Source organism: Ostrea edulis, chromosome 1 (genome assembly GCF_947568905.1).
Source record: "Ostrea edulis chromosome 1, xbOstEdul1.1, whole genome shotgun sequence".
NCBI lineage: Eukaryota > Metazoa > Mollusca > Bivalvia > Ostreida > Ostreidae > Ostrea > Ostrea edulis.
Window position 1 is genome coordinate 83,586,480 of NC_079164.1, and position 19,456 is coordinate 83,605,935.

General features: G+C 34.1%; 1 protein-coding gene across 4 annotated transcripts in view; it reads right to left on the minus strand.

Moving 5' to 3' along the window:
* Positions 1 to 258: 258 nt before the first annotated feature.
* LOC125678254 (polyhomeotic-like protein 1) overlaps positions 259 to 19,456 on the minus strand; it is a 46,805-nt gene continuing 27,607 nt past the window's right edge. For 2 of the 4 annotated variants that reach the window (XM_048916574.2, XM_048916563.2), the window contains 13 exons: positions 18,547 to 18,683; positions 16,285 to 16,489; positions 15,464 to 15,507; positions 12,426 to 12,528; positions 11,685 to 11,876; positions 10,606 to 10,842; positions 10,001 to 10,212; positions 9,593 to 9,787; positions 8,368 to 8,497; positions 4,231 to 4,380; positions 3,567 to 3,673; positions 3,024 to 3,206; positions 259 to 1,429 (listed from right to left, as the gene is read on the minus strand). In XM_048916574.2, coding sequence (XP_048772531.1) covers positions 1,232 to 1,429; positions 3,024 to 3,206; positions 3,567 to 3,673; positions 4,231 to 4,380; positions 8,368 to 8,497; positions 9,593 to 9,787; positions 10,001 to 10,212; positions 10,606 to 10,842; positions 11,685 to 11,876; positions 12,426 to 12,528; positions 15,464 to 15,507; positions 16,285 to 16,489; positions 18,547 to 18,683 — 2,093 coding nt within the window. In that variant the 3' untranslated portion in view covers positions 259 to 1,231. Of the gene's footprint in view, positions 1,430 to 3,023; positions 3,207 to 3,566; positions 3,674 to 4,230; positions 4,381 to 8,367; positions 8,498 to 9,592; positions 9,788 to 10,000; positions 10,213 to 10,605; positions 10,843 to 11,684; positions 11,877 to 12,425; positions 12,529 to 15,463; positions 15,508 to 16,284; positions 16,490 to 18,546; positions 18,687 to 19,456 lie in introns of all 4 variants that reach the window. The other 2 variants (XM_048916554.2, XM_056163474.1) reach the window with 1 other exon arrangement.

Consider the following 19,456-nt stretch of genomic DNA (forward strand, 5'->3'; position numbering starts at 1 on the left):
AAAAAAACTTAAAACCCCTGCTGGACTCGAACTCGCGATCTACAGTTCAACAGTCGACGTGCTAACCTACTGAGCTACTCAGCTAGGCGAAAACAATTTAAATTAATAGAAAAATATTGCTAATATTCATATTTTCATCCATGTTTTAAAAGGAAGTCAGCCATTATGACGATGTGGAGTACCTCCTTAAGTACTTTTGATCAACAAAATAATTACAAATATTCTACAAAAATCTCTCACCAACAAAACAAAACACAGTTTTTGTTATCCTTACTTTTTAATTTGAAAGTAAATACATCATAATAGAGAATAAAGTTTGACAAACTGAGAGAATAATTTCAGTACTGGTATCATATTATAGTCGGACTCTTTAGATAAGGTTTTGAATTGCACAGTCTAAAATCAGTCTTTCACACTTTTTATAAAAAATTCTCTAAGAGCACAATATTCAAAACACATCAACAACACAGCAATTGAAAAAAAAATACATAAAACGTTCAAGCAAATCTTATGAAATGTTATCAATGTAGAATGAAATCATTATTCATGATCTAAATGTGACCTATTACACAAAAAAGCACCATGTTTTAGAAAATAATTATGACATACAAATCCTTTATGAAAGTATTAATTTTCTAATAAACATTACCGGTAAGTGTTAAAAAATGTGATGACGGTATTCATGCAGTTCATAATGAAGTACATGTACACCTGTACACATGCATGTATTTGAGCACACATGTATGACGTACAATACTTACACAGATCGTAACACGTACACGTCTACAACTTTTCTGTATGATATCGGAGTATCTTGACCTTTCTCCTACATGTAAAAGGATATGTATGTTTGAGATCACATTTCAAAAGAATAAAAATTTTACGAATATTTGTTGGTGAAGTGTACCATATAATGAAATCTTCATATCAAATGTAACTGCATGTAAATGTGCAATACAATGTAAAATTATCTTGATTACATGGAGGCCTATTGAAGTTAATGCAGAACATGGGGTTTATTTTGCATGTACATCACAACACACACTGTCAATGAAGGATAAAACACGGTTTATAAAATTTACAATAATTAACAAAGAGATGAAAACAATCTGAATAAAGTACAATGAATGTTCTGGTGTCATGGGTAAAAACTTGTCTTTTTGAAACACCACTCGGAGGTTTAATTCCTCGTGTTCTCACATCTCTTGGAACCACATTCACTGAAGTTCACTTAACTAAGATCAACCCTGAAAGAGTTGATTTTCGCACAGATTTTGAGGGCAGGCCCCAACTTCATGCTCATAGTAGTCATTAAATGATCCTCCTTCAAAAGCATCAAAGCCTGACCATCAATCTCTTGTGACTTAAACTCCTCAGCATAAGGTGAACATCCAGGCATGGACTTGATGAATTCATACACCTCTGTTACCTGCAAAGACGACAAATATATATGAAAGCTGCTTCATTTCTTGAGATTTGCTTAAGAAACATGAATTTCAAAAATACATTTAACAAAATAAGATTTCCAAATGTATATGCATATGTAAATGTTCAAAATGTGATTAGTTGAAAACAAGTCTTTTTACTTGTATAGTGGTTTATTCGAAACTGTCAATTTGTTATTTTCATGACATCGTGTCAATGTCTGTGACGTCAAATCTTAGTGATGTCAGAGTATGGTAAAAGCAAACAAAAATGGAGCTAAATCAGGTAAAAGACTTAAAAGTCCATATTTTATAACAGTAGATAAAGTTAACATTTCATCAATTAATTTTCCAAGATAATTACAGTGCTTGTTAACATCTTCATGACTGTATAACATGACAAAAGAAACAAGGTGCACTTTGATTTCTTTCCACAAAGTCATAACTGGAGACCATCACCTTAAGGTTGAAATTGCAAAAGATTCTCACGAGTAGATACCACATGATACTCAAAAGGATTCAAATTTATCAGAACTGATCCAACTGTAACTAGGAAGAATTGTTTTAGCACAATAAAACTGATGTCTCCCCTTCCATTTTCCATACTTTTAAAAAAAAAAATTTTTCAAGGATCATCAAAAATGGCATGTGACACATTATCTTATCATGGTATACCCACATACCAAATATCAAAGGCCTATATCAAAAGACAAAAAAAAGTTATGGTTTGGACAAAAAATAATGTCCAAAAAATTCTATTATTTGACTTTTACATAAAAGTTCAAGATCATCAAAAATTGCATGCGACACACTCAATGATAACTACTCGGCTATTTCCGTAACTAAATGAATCTCGTATGTGGATTGACACCATCAGAGATGGTTGCCATGTGTACACAAATGTAACTATGACGTCACAGTTGTACGTTACAATATGAAAGGTGAGCTTTCAAATGCATCTAAGATATTATACACATCTAAGGTATTCTACCACTATCAATTTCCACTTATATGTTTATGTATTAGAGTGAATAAGACGTTAATAATACCAAAACTGAATCTGTGGTGAAAATCTAAAGAACACTTTATACAGGGATTCGGTTCTAGCCTTTTAACTTCATCAACATGCACACTTCCGGCAAAGAAATGCATCAATTTGATGCAATTCTTGCGCCAATTCATGTCCGAGTCTTCTAACTGGTTACGGTTAAAGATGAGCATGTGATCTGATTGGCGACACACTGTTTTACCATGGTATACCAACATAACAAATATCAAAGGCCTATGTCAATAGACAAAAACCTTACGTTCCGGACAAAAAAATAACGCCCCAAAATTTCTATTATTTGACCTTTACATAAAAGTTCAAGGTCAAAGGTCATCAAAAAGAGTATGCAACACTCTGTCTTATCATGGTATATCCACAAACCAAATATTAAAAGCCTATGTCAAAAGACAATGTTATGGCCGGGACAACTTTGTATGAGAAGCGGCAGAAGAAGAATTTACATTAAAACAATATGTCCCCCTTCTGGGAAGGGGAGACATAATAACAATTGACATTGTTTAAAACGAAAAACCATAAATTCTATGACTTACAGTCCATTTTCCTGGGTTTGTGGTGGGGTTGTCAGACTCCACAGAATTATCAGGACGATCCCCAGGAGTGGCGGGCGACTCCGGGGCGGAGGAGCTTTCATTTGATGTTGAAGTGTTAGATGTACTGCGAGGTTCTCCTTCTTCCATAGGCTCTGCATCCTCATGCTCTCCCTCTGGGAATTCCTGAGAAGTTTGATATACAATCAGTAAAACAACCAATATCCATTAAAACATATAAAACTCATCAACTTCACTAACATACAAGCATGAACAAGAGGCATATGAAACAACCAGTGGAGATCTATTATTTTTCTGCCTATTAACCATGGTTTCATCATTAAATTTTCTATTTCTTTGGTTGTACAAGACCATGGAATCAAGAGATATAGTTCAGTTTCCAATTAAGAGGCCAACATAAAGATACCATTCAATGAATTAACATAACAATGAAACAGCATTTTTTAACCATAAAAATCCACAAAATTGAATACCTACAAAACTTAAATCACAGTCTGAAACTACTATCATGTGTACTACTCTTACTCTGTTTTCACCATAGAGCAATTTTGCACCTCTCCCTGGACCTCTGAGACCTTTCTTCAGGTTCAGAGGAGAGCCTCTCTTCATTATCATTCCTCTTCCAATGCCCACTGTTATAAAACATCAGAAACATTCCGTTATCATCAATTTTTCTCTTCAGACTGGTGTAAATTAAGTAGAAATACTTGTAGATGCTGATCAACAGGCACAGTATCAGTATGTCTGTTTTGATTATTGGGAAACATGGATAGCAATTCAATATTTGTAGTTTTACAGATTTTATATATGTTCTTTTCATTGACATGCTCGTCTATACAACTGTTATCTTTATTCTATCTAATGTCTGTACAAATGTGTGTAAAAATCATCAGTCATGAAAAGTGCTATCATGTGTTTGTGGTTTGTGAAATCCCCCATGTAACATACACGAACAAGATGTGCTGTTTGTGAAACAGTATGCTTCAAGGTATGTCGATACTCAAATTTGGCAAAAAATCTACGTTAACAAATGACATTTACTTTTCTTAGTCACCTTACTTTGACCATGACCTTTCAGTTCAGAATGCATGAAGTCTCTATCTTGTATATTCCAAACGTTGTGACCAAAAGTTGCAGACAGATAAAAAGACAGACAGACCATCTTAACAGGGCATAAAAAAATACTGACTATGTTTTCCTCTGGTTTTGAACACTGATGTTCTGTGGGCCCTGTTGTACCGCTTGGCACATGCCATGGTACAGAATCTCTTTGATCTCTTAAATCTAGATGCCTGTTCTTCAGTTCCACAAAATTCACACTTAGAGAAAAACTCTGGCTCTAAAAACAAAAGAAAGGAAATCCTTTGAACAATATGTTAACAGTGCTACCATTGGAGTGAGTGCAGCAAGTGTATAATACTACTGTGTACAGTAATATATCCATAATCAATAATAGACATGTAAAATCAGAAATTCTCAAGTTATGCGGATGTGTACGGACAGTTGACAGTTATCAAAACACCTAAACATCTTTTTACACAACTTTATTAAGAGTAGTTTCCCTTTAAACATGTATGTATTTTAAGGGGTATTAGCTGTGAAAGTGATGGCAACCATTTTTTTCTCAAAATCTCTCAATGGCATAGGAATGTATATTATATGACTAATTTAAACATCTATTTACATTTAAGCACATTTATATTTCATAACAACAAGAGAAACCTAATAAAACTATGTTAAATAACTACTTTTAGTATAGAAATATATAAGGAAGAATTATTGTCTTACAAGACAATAATTATTTAATCACCAAAATTACATATTCATATTCCTACTTTGAGGTTAAAATTTGTTTGAAATAATTCAATACTGGTAATATTACTAAAATATATAATATAGAGCAATTTTCATTGAATTAGATTTTGGTGACAAAATGAAAGCTAATGCCCCTTTAACATCTTGCAACATAACTTTAGACAAATGATTCACCTATTCATTTTTAAAACGCAAGAAATATAATGCAGTTGTTGTAAATAGCGCATTGTGACATCATATTTAGCTTCACTATTATCAGCAACAAAACATACGAGGTGTCAAACAGTATCTATCTCAAACTAGGTGTGTTCAATGTGACTGATTGCGGACTAAATAAAATTCAGGAATATATAGAGGATATCTATATTGCGTGTTTTGATATTTGGTTTATCCAACGAGTTGATATGGTGTATTTATTCGCAAGGCTAGCCGAGTTGGATAAACCAAAATATCAAAACACACAATATAGATGTTCTATTTACACGTATCTTATACGTTTTCTTTTTGCTTAATTTTGAGATGATCTCCAGTATGGTAGAAACAGCTGATTGAATTTGTTTTGAATCCGTGGCTCAGGCGTCGTACTTATTAATCTTCCTTACGCGGGAAAAAACAGTGCGCTTATAATTGATTCATGTATATTACAAAGGGCATTTTTATAAAAGAAACCAAGGATGAAAATTGTTTTAGAAGGAATTATAGTTTATGATTAATAATAGTTTTGCCATTCCAACAAAATAACAACTAGTGACCAAGTATTCATTTTTTGATGTAGGCCTGACCTTCGATAAAAGTTTGATGTCCACGTCTTTTTGAAATAAACATGTGTAACAACAATCAATGAAAATAATATTTTAATGCAGCGTTATTAGAATGTTCAACAGTTTACAATGAAAAGTAGAAGTGTTTGTGTATTTGGATTTTATTTACGTGATTTCTTTGGATCTGAGGGCGAGAGTAAATCCTGAGGCACTTTAGTAAGTAAAGCTGTTGAAATTTATTACATTCAATATGGCTCCTAAGAAAAGAGACTGCTTGTGAATGCTTGGTACCGCAGCATGTCGAGGTACTTTCAATTAAGCCTGTCCAGTAGGCGGTTGATTCCTTGTTAATGATAATAGTGTGAGACATCTCTTTGTTTTCTTATCATAATTTTGATTGAGTTGACATTTTTATGGCCGGTAACTTTCATTATATGTCAGTGGGGGCAATATCATTTTAATTTTGCTATAAAAGAAATTTTAAATGTATACAGAATAACAAGTTATATGCTTTATTTCATGCATCGATATGCATAAACACAGAAAATATATCATCCAAGCGGGGGACGGTGTCAAAAGTAGTTAAGACCAGAAGTGCTTTATCAAACGGGCGTGTGATAAAGCTAATGCTTTATCTCACTTGCAATATACACCACATGTATGAGATAAATATTCATCCATAAGAACTAATGAGACAAAAATTGTCTGCTTCTAAGGCCTGCCCACTTGTGATTCAATAGCATTATACATACACAATTTTATCATAGTTTTAATAAAAAAAATTTGTTTAAATGCAGTTAAATATTTTTTAGAAAGAAAAATGAGTGTCTGCTTTCTAGGTCTATGATACTATTTTCCTTTCAATATGGCACCCAGAGAGACTACAAATACTTTACTGCTTATAAAACAATTCAATAGAACAATATATTCTAATACAGTGGAGCCTCAGTCATCCGAATGCTTCACCTTCCAGACGATTTTTGTTGGGAATGGAATTTTTAAACGTTATTTTGCATCATTACTTAGGAAATTCGCGTTCCGGATCCGGACGGTAATTTTTTATTACAAAATGTTAAAATGCATTGAAATTTGAACCATTAATCCGGACGGTAATTTTTTTGAGGGAAGGTCTGTGTCAGACAATTTTAGCAAGGCATAAATTATAAAGAAAACAAGCCAAACTGTGTAATTGAAGCGATTACCTGTACCCCGTCAACACCTCCCTTTAATTAGGTTGTGTGTGATGATATGTCAGTTAGATAGCATGTGCCGATCGAGACATTGTATTGCCAATTTTTGCACATAAGATCTGTATTGCGTGTAGTGTTGAATTTTGTAAATAAATCTGTAGCATATTATTTTATAGTCTTGATCAATAGCCTAATAGTATTAATAAATTAAACATCATGCTGTAATGATATTTTTTTTCAACTGCTACACCTACCAGTTGTACTGATTCGTAAATTGATATCGGCTTATTCAAATCTAAAGAATGTAGATTATACTTCTAGATTCTGGATTTTATACTGTTGATTCGTGTGAAATATACATGTATGTTCATGCACATGTATATGTAGTAAGTTTTTAATGTTTAGAATGTCACGCATGTAGAATGTACCTGTGTACGATTGATTCTTGTTATGATGTCGTAGAGCTTTATTGCTTTCAAATTTTTTAAACTCTGGGTAGAAGTGAGAAAATTACCATTTCAAGGAAAATGACAGTTAAATATTGTATGTACCTGTAATGTTAGTTTCACCCGAGTTTTGTTCTGCTATTATCGCATCATGAAAACAATAGGTGCACATGGCTAGATCAAAGCAGTAGTAGGTCCTAATATTACGAGCTTAAATGATTTTGTTCTCCCGATATTGTCTTGGATAATTATAGTATAAGAAATATAAACTCTGGCAGATGGAATTTTGGTTAAAGAATGTTGTCAACTGACATGATAATCACGAAATTCTTAAATCAACTTTGGACGAAGATTGTTTTAACAGACCACCAAACCTGTGAATCGTGACAGATGGAAATGACCGGTCTCTTTAAGAAGTAAAAGTGTGATGAAATGTTTGAAGCGTAAATTACTTATGATTTATTTACTTATAGTTACATATAGTGCTGCATTATTTGTTTTAGTGCATACAGTACACAGTTTTTTATATTTATTTGTAGTGCTAATATACATGTATAATGTAAGCATAGGCAAATACATTGCACACGTATATTTCATTTTAGTGAGCACTTTGAAATGCATGTAAATATTAACATTATCATAATTTATTTACTAATGCAAATGGTTAAATTCAATGAAAGAATGTGTTTAATTCACTACGCATCAATAAAGTAAGCATATTGGTTACTTATTTAAAGATAGAAAATATGTGATTCAGTTATCCGGACGCTTCATTTATCTTGACGATTTTGCTAGGAACCAAAATGTCCGGATTAACGAGGCTCCACTGTATATACTTAGTGGAATTATTCATTACCATAGAATTGTTAAACATCTTCAATCAGTCAGCATTACTAAAATGTATGTATTGAACCCCATTTTCCCCCCCTCCCAGATATGTAGAAATGAAAAAAAAAAAATGGAATGCTTCCCTGCAGCCTCTATTTTTAAAAAAAATGACGTCAGAACCACATTGTTAATTTTGAAAAACCTAAAACTTCCTAAAATTTATTGACAAATGGAAAATAAAACTAAAGTCTTAAAATCATATGTGAAAGGGGTCACTGGTTCTGACCTGGAACTTCTTTCTTTGGCACAACTTCTGAGGGTCCAGCACTGTCCATCTCCGAATCTTCCTCCCCCCTGTCCACACCCTGACTAACCTTTGGTGGGATAAACTCTGTCAGTAATGAGGATCTCTGAACCTACATGAATGAAATACTGAAAATATTAACTCTGAACCTACATGAATGAAATACTGAAAATATTAACTCTGAACCTACATGTACATAAATGAAATACTGAAAATATTAACTCTGAACCAACATGAATGAAATACTGAAAATATTAACTCTGAACCTACATGAATGAAATACTGAAAATATTAACTCTGAACCTACATGAATGAAATACTGAAAATATTAACTCTGAACCTACATGAATGAAATACTGAAAATATTAACTCTGAACCTACATGTACATAAATGAAATACTGAAAATATTAACTCTGAACCAACATGAATGAAATACTGAAAATATTAACTCTGAACCTACATGAATGAAATACTGAAAATATTAACTCTAAACCTACATGAATGAAATACTGAAAATATTAACTCTGAACCTACATGAATGAAATACTGAAAATATTAACTCCAATATTGTACATGAATGAAATACTGAAAATATTAACTCAAATGTTTTAAAAATACATAAGAAGAACCCGTTTGTTTCAACCCAGACCAATTCACTAACAGTAGTTGGACTACTTTTAAAACAGCATCACAGTACACACATTTAAATAAAAGTAAGATGCTTTGTGATGTATATGGTATATGTGTACCAAGTTTGATGGTACTAGCCCCAATGGTTCAGTCTGTACCCTGCCTACAGAGTTTTCCTACTAAGTGGTACTACGACTTTGACCTTCAAAAACAATAGGTATCCTCCTCTCATCTAGGATCAAATGTACCAAGTTGTAAGATCCTGGAACTTACGGTTCATTTTGCATTTTGACTACAAGGTTCACACAGATGACACCATTATACCATAATACATCCCGACATTAACAGGCGCATAACAATGTCCTTGTGTTTATGTTCAAGATAGCATTAGGAGTTTTACTGAACTCGATACTTTAATTCATAGATTGCTTACCAAATACCAAAAAATACAAAATAATTAAATGGCAATGATGTGTGTTTCTTGACTTAAAACATAAAACAGTAATGTATCATTGAATATTTGTAATACATGTACTTGAACCATGAAAGTTCCGTAACAATACTTCAGCCACTCACAGGGAAGGGTTCTGGCCCCTCTTGTATGACAAATCCCTCAATAACGTGCGTCAGGATGTGTGGTTTTACAATGGCCTTTTGTTTCTCCACCACAGAGGGGTTCTCTTGCTTCCTAACCTCGGACTTGGGCTCAGATGTGTCCATCTTCACAGGAGCAGAGGACTTTGCCGACACATTGCCAGAAGTCTTTTCCTGCTGTAAGGCAAATTCAAAATTGGTCATTAAAAAGCGAGTCACAATTTACATGTATCTAATATCTGAAGGAACTAAATATTTCATTTGCATTTTAATACTCAACAGTATAACAAGATGCATACTTTTAAGCATAAAATCATACTGAAATGAATAATTTTATATTTCACAATTCTAAATTGGTTGAAAAATCACATAATTTCGCCTAATTATTACCTTGATTGCTTTACCAGAGCTCGTCTTTTCAGGTTTTTCTCCAACAGCACTTTTCTTTGTAGATTCCATCTCACTATCTGACTTGCTTTGACTCTGATTTGGAACAGTCAATGAATTTGGTGTAGGGGTAGCAGGTTTTGATTGGCTGGCTGCCTTCGACTGAGACAGTGCTGAGGCCACTGTATTGGTAGATGCTGATGTTGTCATGGCTCCTGATGAAAAGATAAAAGTCATGAAAATTATTGCAGATAAACTATTCAAATTAGAATAATTACATTCTTGGTTTGGAGAGTGATTATTCCTCAGTTGGAGATGACAAATCTTATGTACAAATAAACCAATCAATACAATTTTTCAAAAAGGAAGTATCTCACAGATTCCTTGTCACCCAGCTGGTTAGTTCTGGACAGTGGATTAAGGATCACAGTCTATGGAGTTCAAGTCTCACATGGGGCCTCAATTTTTCTCTCTCTCAGTGAAATTACACAAAAATTGCAAATTTTCAGTAAATAGGGAATTTTTAAACTTATCATTACCTACATACTTTTACTAGTATACATATCTCATGCTTTTCATCTGTTACTATTTGTATCCAGTGTTCTTACCAACGATTCTGTTGACTGTTCTTGGTCGCCCTTTAGGGTTTTTAGGAGCACCAGAGACTGCTGCAGTCTTCGGTTTGCTGACAGTGGTGGGATTGACCCTGGCAGTCACAGCTTTGATTGGATAAACAGACTGACCCTGGTTGGTCTGTTTGCCTATCTGGACCCCTGCAACATTATTTTGCGAGGAGTTTTTTACTGGTGTCCCCACAATCTGTACCCCCTGGGCTGCCAGTACACCTTCAATCAAACTCTTTTTTAAATTCAGTTCCACATGTACTTTCATGCCACAACACCAAGGGGTAAGCAAATACATTCACTCATGCTGCCCTTCACACATTAGACAACATTTAATATGTATATGTAGATTTTTTATGATGTACATGTAAATACGTGTTTGCTGATACAAGTTAATTTCCTACATGTATTTCTTTCTCCAATTATTGCCTTCTTTTTCTTAAAAAGCATAGATGATTATATTTTACAACTGCTGTAAAAAAAATCAGTAATTGTCTTACGTGTACAGCGTAAATATGTTGTTAATTACAAATATCTTTTTAGATGATTTTTACGAGTAGGTGTTATGTTCACTGAGTCATGTTTAGCTTCAAAATTTATCTACAGTAACTAATACAGAGTATACCTGGCAACTTTTAGTGTTAATTACAATGTATTGTCATGTCTACATAACTAATACAGAGTATACCTGGCAACTTTTAGTGTTAATTACAATGTATTATCATGTCTACATAACTAATACAGAGTATACCTGGCAACTTTTAGTGTTAATTACAATGTATTGTCATGTCTACATAACTAATACAGAGTATACCTGGCAACTTTTAGTGTTAATTACAATGTATTGTCATGTCTACATAACTAATACAGAGTATACCTGGCAACTTTTAGTGTTAATTACAATGTATTGTCGTGCATACATTTCTAGCTCTACAGGATGTCTCATTTTCTCCTAAGATTTAAAACCTTTCAACTGAACTCAAAAGTGCATTACATTACCAGCATGAACAACTATACAACTTAACGACACACCAAACAACAGACAACTATTAGTCATGCACTACCTTGTTGTCCCTGAATTTGTGTTGTTCTTATATAAACCGGTTGTCCTGGTAAAATGGTTGGTGATTGGCCAGATGCTGACAGTTGTAATGGCTGATGACCCAATGGAATGGCTCCCTGCTGAAGCTGGGTGGCCATGGCTTGGAGTATGGATTGATTTGTCATGATAGGTTGAGACTGGATGTTTATTTGACCTACAATAATTCACTATCATGTTTTAATGTAATTTAATCTATACAAGGTACACTAAATACATGTACTCGCATATAATGTATTTTGCTTTTAAATTAATTGTATAGTGTTTTGTAAGATTATTTTGGAGAACTGACATTGTTCGACATCTAAGTTGCATTACTAGAATATCAAGTCAATTTCATATCAAGATGCTATCATGTCTTCATTTCTCAGTTCTAATTCCCTTTATCATTTGATTATGTTCAAATGTCTTTTATCCCATTTCAGCAACAACAGTTGAACACCAAACGAAACTCCACATTTTATCCCTATCAATTGTTTTCGTCAAACAAAAGTTATCTTCCCTTGTCATAGATCATTTATCTTGATTCTATGAACTGATGAAAGTTTTTGGCCAAAAAAAATTGCATGACAGTAGAACATGCTTACAAATCAGGCACAAAGTTTCTGTAAAATACTGACTTCATGTCTGTTATTTTTGAAGACAGGTGAAAATGCTATAAAGCTTCAATCCTTCATATCAATGCACATGCAAATATTGAACAAACCTGAACTAGACGCAAGTTGTGGCTGACTAAATCGAATAGGAGCTTGCGTGCTTATAAGCTGTGCTGGGGTTGCTTGGTTCAAAGATATAGACTGCCCTTTTGACTGTAATGAAAGAAAACATAACATTTAATTATATGAACAAGAGGCCCATGGGCCACATCATTCACATGAGTCACCTTGGCCCATATTTAAAAATTTTCCCTGTATATTCGCATGTAAAACTTTGATCCTCCTTATTATGGCCCCAACCTACCCCCAAAGGGCATGAGTTTACAAATTTGAATCTGCACTATGTCAGGAAGCTTTCATGTAAATGTAAACATTTCTAGTACAGTGGTTTTTGAGAAGATTCTTAAAAGATTTCCCCATTATATTTGTATGCAAAACTTTGATCCCCTATTGTGGCCCCATCCTACCCCCGGGGACTGTTAACAAACTTGAATCTGCACTGTGTCAGAAAGCCTGTATGTAAATGTAAGATTTCCCCCTATATACAGGTAAACTTCAACATATCAAACTTGTTAGGATCGAAGAAAAACTTTTCGATATCCGAGGGTTCGAGAAATCAAAGTTAATGAATTAGACACCAATACTGTGTAATGTTTTATGCTGCCTGTTTTATTTGACAGGTAAATAAACACACCTTTTAAAAGCGGTAAACGTTTTAGTTTGAAGTTAGGGAATTTTTTAATACCTTTGCATTTGCATGTACATTGTATATTTACATGTATTTCTTTACTTGATACTGTGTCACAATCAATTATCAGTTTTGTAAATATCCTTTACTGACCCTCGTTGTTTCGCTACGTTTTCTATGAATTTATCCTGTGTGGAGCCCCAATTTTCCTAGTTTCTTGCAACGGTCAGCATAATAGAATAAGAGACTCTACCTGGGTTATTCTACTCGCTTTGAAAGGCCTATATAAACCCGAGTTCTTTCACTATAGAAGCGCACGATTTTCCAGAGACAAGATCTGTAGACATGTAGATTGCTTATCAGATACTGAAGATTTTGAATTTAGGTACTGATAGTTATACTATAAAATAAGGTCTTGTATTGTTTAATTCTTGATTTCTGTATCACTTTGATGTGTTTAGTGTTTACTTGGACTTGTAATAGCATGTGTAATTAAACGTGTATTATGACAAAATTAAATTCCTATTTCAGTACTTGTCCCCAAGCTGCTTGTTGAATAATTGTGTCATCTTATGTATAAGTGTGAATTTCATGATCACCTCCAAACACACAATGTAATGCTACCAAATCAACAGCTTGGGGCTAATGAAGCGTGATTATCAACAATGGTTCAATGAAGCCCGTGCTGGACCCAACAGAAACGTCCAACAGACCGTAAAAGTAGTATAAAGGGATGATTGTGTACTTCATGTGTGAAGTCAATGGAGTGAGAAACTTCTTGGACCCCGAAATAACGCATGTGTTTTTAGCACTTGGGACTCAGTTCAGTTAGGCTTCCCGAGAACAATTACAGTGCTGTGTATAAATGTACCTCAGTGCACTTCGCACCGTATGACATCACAATAAAAACGTATGTCACGACGTACAAATTCTTACAGTTGTATCGCGGGGAAAATGTCATAACAGTATGTCGTTATTTATTACCATTATCCAGCGATAAGCAGTATAGATGAAAATTTTTCTTGTCAAATGCTTATCATATAATCATATATTTCCTTTTTATATCAAATCATTCAGCATTTATCATATCTAGTTTGCGCAATGGTGATGTTCATTTTATATTGTTACCTTGAAATCGCCCCTATATATTCTCCTGATTCCGATTAGCACTGCGTTTAATTTACATAATTATTGCGACCAGCTGCAGTAAATGTAAAAGTGCAATGATGTACAGTGTACAGTGGTGCTTGATGTTTATATATTTATATTCTTAATATATTGCTATATCAGAAAAGTGTTGAGAGCAACTTCTGACACAAAAAGAAAACCCTTTCCGCATCTGATAATCTCTTACATACTCTCGAAAATTAAGAAATATGCTGCATCAGATGCATTTTAAACTTCCTTCCTTCTATCGGAGAGCTTGCTCCCAAGACTTTTCAGTTAATGTAAAGTAGGCTCTGTTTTTCAATTTTAAAAGGGTCGGCCTGCATGTAACCGATATCGTTGCACTTTTGCAATTATCACAATCATTTTTCTTGGATCTAAATATATAATGTCACGTGATAGTCTCGTGATGATAAATACATGTCTTGATGAAAATATATGGAAGCTTACAGGGTATCGGTTTAAACGTTATTTCATTCTCGGATATTTTTCATTAAATATTATCCATATAAAACACTAAAGATCATTTTATGCATTTATTTTACTTTATTTTTGTATGGGACGCCTTAATTCAATTGAGGAAAGTATATCTACTTCGAGACAAGCTAGATATTTGAGATTTCAGTGTTTGAGATCCAGGCTTTCTTAAAATCATGAATATAGCAAAACTGGCCGGGACTGTCGACTCACTTCGAGATATCCGTGGTATTCGACATATCGGTGTTTGAGATACCGAAGTTTACCTGTATTTGTATACAAAACTTTGATCCCCCATAGTGGCCCCACCCAAACCCCAGGTTCCCTATATATTCTCATGTGAATCTTTTATCTCCTATTGTGGCCCCATCCTACCCCCAGGGTCCTTGGTTTTAACAAACTTGAATTTGCACTATGAGGAAGCTTTCATATGAATTTCAGCTCTTCTGGCCTAATGATTTTTGAGAAGATTTTTAAAAGACCCAACCCTATTTTTGTGATTTTCTCCCCTGTGATGCAGGCATGGTCCTTCATTTGAACAAATTTGAAAACTCATTACCCAAGGATGCTTTTTGCCAAATTTGGTTGAAACTGGCCCAGAGGTTCTGGAGAAGAAGTCAAAAATGTGAAAAGTTTACAGACAGAATGATGAACAGATGACGGAAAACAGGTGATCAGAAAAGCTCACTTGAGCTTTCAGTTCAGGTGAGCTAAAAATGTAAAATATGCCACAAAACATACTCTCAAGGTACTTACACCAACAAATCCTGTGGTACTAGTCAATTGATTTGGTAAAACACCTGCAGAAAAGAAAATTTCTTTGAATATTTTTTTTTAAACAGTGTTTGAAATTAACCATAGAGCGATAGACCGAGTCTATGTCAAATGACACCGGTCTATGCCAATTGTAATTGGGATAGACCAAATTGTCTATGCCAATTTTTTTTAGGTTTAAAGCAATAAGGTTATCCCAAAAGTGGATATCTGATACACATTATGAGAAAAGGAGGACATAGTTATGGAAATGGAAAGAAAATATGCTTTCTGCTTTCTAAGTACATTAGAAGTAAATAACAATGTTTCAAATTTGTGTTATTTTTTTCAATGTTGCGGTCTATGGCAATTCGATGAGGTCTATGTCATCTTGTTTTAGCATAGACCTGTGGTCTATACCACGTTTTAAACCAATTTCAAACACTGTAAACATGTTTTACTATGTCCTTAATACATAATAGGATTAGGCAGCAGGTATTAATGTCTATATAATGTATATCTGACCTTGACGTTCTTTGAATATAAATTACAGTGAAATCTGGCTATTCCGACAAGCATTGGGAGGCAAATTTTGTGTGATAAGGCAGTATGTCAGATTACACAGTAAGAAAACCATGGACAAAAGAGGATTGGGAATAAAAAGTGAGGTCGGAATACACATATAAATTAATTACAAAGGTGTCAGATTAGACAACTGAAACTGAACATTACAATTCTACCATTTTTCAATCTAATTTGAGGTCTGAATAAAATCAAGTTTACTGCAATGATTTAAAACAAAGTAAAGAGAAACAAAGGCATACTTAAAACAAGTGGCTGTGCAGCAATGTTGGTTTGGGTTGGCATGATTGGTTTTCCTCCAATTAGTGTGGTAGCCTGAGCTTGTTGTGTAGGTGTGCTAGGAGTTGTCTGCCCTTTACTGACAGCCAGTGATTTTCCATTGTTGCCAGTAGATGTCACTGTTGCAGAGACCTGGGCTTGTAGTGGGGTGAATGTTATACCTGGATTCTAGAAATATAAAATATTATCTACATGTATCTCAGAGTTATGCATTAAAAACACTGAAAAATTAACGAATTTGTATGTAGATTTAAAAAAAAAATTGCAAATGTGAAAAATCATATGCACTTTCAAGCCAGTAATTTTTCTATAAAACAAAGCAACTAATATATGGGGTATATTCATGTGAAAATTTCTTTCTTACATATCTAATGTAAATTACTCTCACATCTACACCCCCCCCCCTCCCGGGCCAGATATTCTCTCTCTCAATATATATATATATTTTTTTTTGTTAAAAAATTTGTCTCCCAAGCTCCCCTAATTGAAAGTGCTCCAAATTACAACCCCCTCCTCATAATGTACTGCACAGTATAAAGGTGAAAGCATGAGCAGGAACATAGACATTATGAACTGCACTTGGTGCATTGAGGAAAGATTCAACATCGATGTGACCAATGTCATTGTTGTATATGATACCAAAAAAAATGTTATGCTGTATTACCATTAGTAAAGTGAACATACCCTTGTACATGAAAAAAAGCTATAAAACACTCCTCTTTGATCCACTGTAAATTGTAGGAAAACATTAGATCCCTGGTCAGAACAATGTGAAGTAGCAGAACATCATTAAATGATAATGAAGTATTGTACAAAATTTTACAACCTCCACCCCTCTTAGATCCACTATAACTTTAAGGATAACAATTGAATCCTTCTGTCCTGACAATATGCACATCTGCAAATGGCAATGGAGTATTGTAAAAAGTTTCAAGTTTATCAGATAAGCCATATAGGAGAAGTGTTCACAAGCTAATTTACATTCTCCACCCCTCTTTGATCCACTATAACTTTTAGCAAAATAATTGGATCCTCACATTCCAAAATTGGTTCTAGAGGAGAATTTTAAAGATTTCTCTAAATATTTGCATGTAAAACATTTATTCCCTATTGTGGTCCCAACCTACCCTGGGGACCATGATTTTAACAAACTTAACTGCACTATGTCAGGAAGTTTCCATGTAAATTTGAACTTTTCTGGCCCAATGGTTCTTGAGAAGAAGATTTTTCAAAGATGTTCCCTTTATATTCGAATGTATAACTTTGATCCCCTATTGTGGCCCCATCCTACCCCTGGGACATCATGATTTTAACAAAACTTGAATCCTCTTTAAGTCAGGAAATGTGAAAAGTTTACAGACAGACATATGATGGACAACCGGTGGTCATAATAGCTCAATTGAGCTTTCAGTTCTGGTGACAGGTGAGCTAAAGACAAATGGTTTAGAACGACTTCACAATACAGGTACAAAATCACAATATGTTCAAACCAACTACACCATGTATATCAAATACAAGTTCCACATAATTTGAAAAAATTTGTAACAATTTGTAAAATTGGTAAACACCAAATCTACATACAATGACAAAAAACCCCAACAATTTCTAAATGTGAGGAACCCTGCAGCATACACCAATACATGTACACAGGAGAAACCATCACAAAAAATATCCATATGCATTCCAGTATGCAGTGCAAGTCTAAAAATATGATCTACCTTATGACATTGACAAAGTGCAGGGAGAACTACTGAAAAAAAAAATAACGATTTTTTCATTTAGCAACAAATTGCGGTCAGTTTAATTCCCTGAAAAACAAATCTTAATATCCTGAAACCGATTTCGTATCAATATGAAAGATTAATTCAATGAATGTTAAACTCACGGAAATTTTGTTTCAGTGAATATAGCGAAAATTAACTCCACGAGTTAGTTTCCTGCTATACAGTATATCAGACAAATGGGGAACCAAACTGGCAGAACTTGTGTAGGGGAATAATAGTAGATTAGGGACCCTTTCGTCAGAAATATGCTGTGCAGTAAACATTTTAGAAACAGAATTTTAAAAATTCCTTTTCATTTATCCGTTTCATTATGTGAAAAAGGAGATTTAAAAGTCACATAGATCAAATGAAGACTTTTTTTTTTTTTTTAAACTGAAAATGTTGCAGATTTACAATGAAAACTATATTGGTTCTATATGAAAACAACTTCCGAGAGCCTACCTGAGTAGGTGTGGTTGGGCCTGGTGACATTAGCCCCGCCCCCATCCTCTGCTGCTGCATGGCCATAGCAGCCATATTCATATTGGCCATGTTTATCTGTGGGTTGATGTTCATATTCATAGCATTGGCTTGCATGGCTGCTGCAGAATGAAATAAAAAAAAACACAACATTTTCATATAAACTGAACTGTACTACAATATTTTTAAGGAATATGATTTAATTTCAAATCAAATTTTAATTCATAACCCCCTCCACATTCCTAATATGACAAATACCAGTAAGAGCATTTTCACAAACATGAGGATCATGGGCCATAACAGTCGCATGAGTATTATATGTAAGAGTTGCATGAGCACGCTATATAAACATCCTTTAATTTGTGCTTTGCATGTCCCTTCACTAAGAAACTGTCACCCACAGGAATTTTATTTACTCCATTTTTCTTAATCAGTGACATTGACTTTGGCCAAATGACCTTGGTTTGGTTTGGGTAATTACAAACTCTGGTCATAAGAAATATACATTTCAAGTAAGAGTTGTTTTTTATCTCTCAGTCTGTACAGTAGAGTTGTAGCTCTTTAATGTTAGAGTCTTGGCAAGTCCTGATGGCACAAACTCCTAACCCTGGGATCATAGGTTTCATAATCTTAATATGAAGCCTACCTGCTCACTTTTTACTATGCCCTCGGTTTAGTTGTTTAGTATCCAAGACACGAGAAGAACAATTTTAAAGAAATAATGTATTTTCGTAATATAAATCTTATGATCCTACCCTAGTACAAGAGTCTCAGGGGCCACAAAATTTTGGAATTTTACAAAAAAGGTATAGGCATCTCTCTTCATCATTATGCAGTTGGTCTTATTTGATATCCAGAAGTCAAGTACATTCAAAAGAATATACATTTTCAC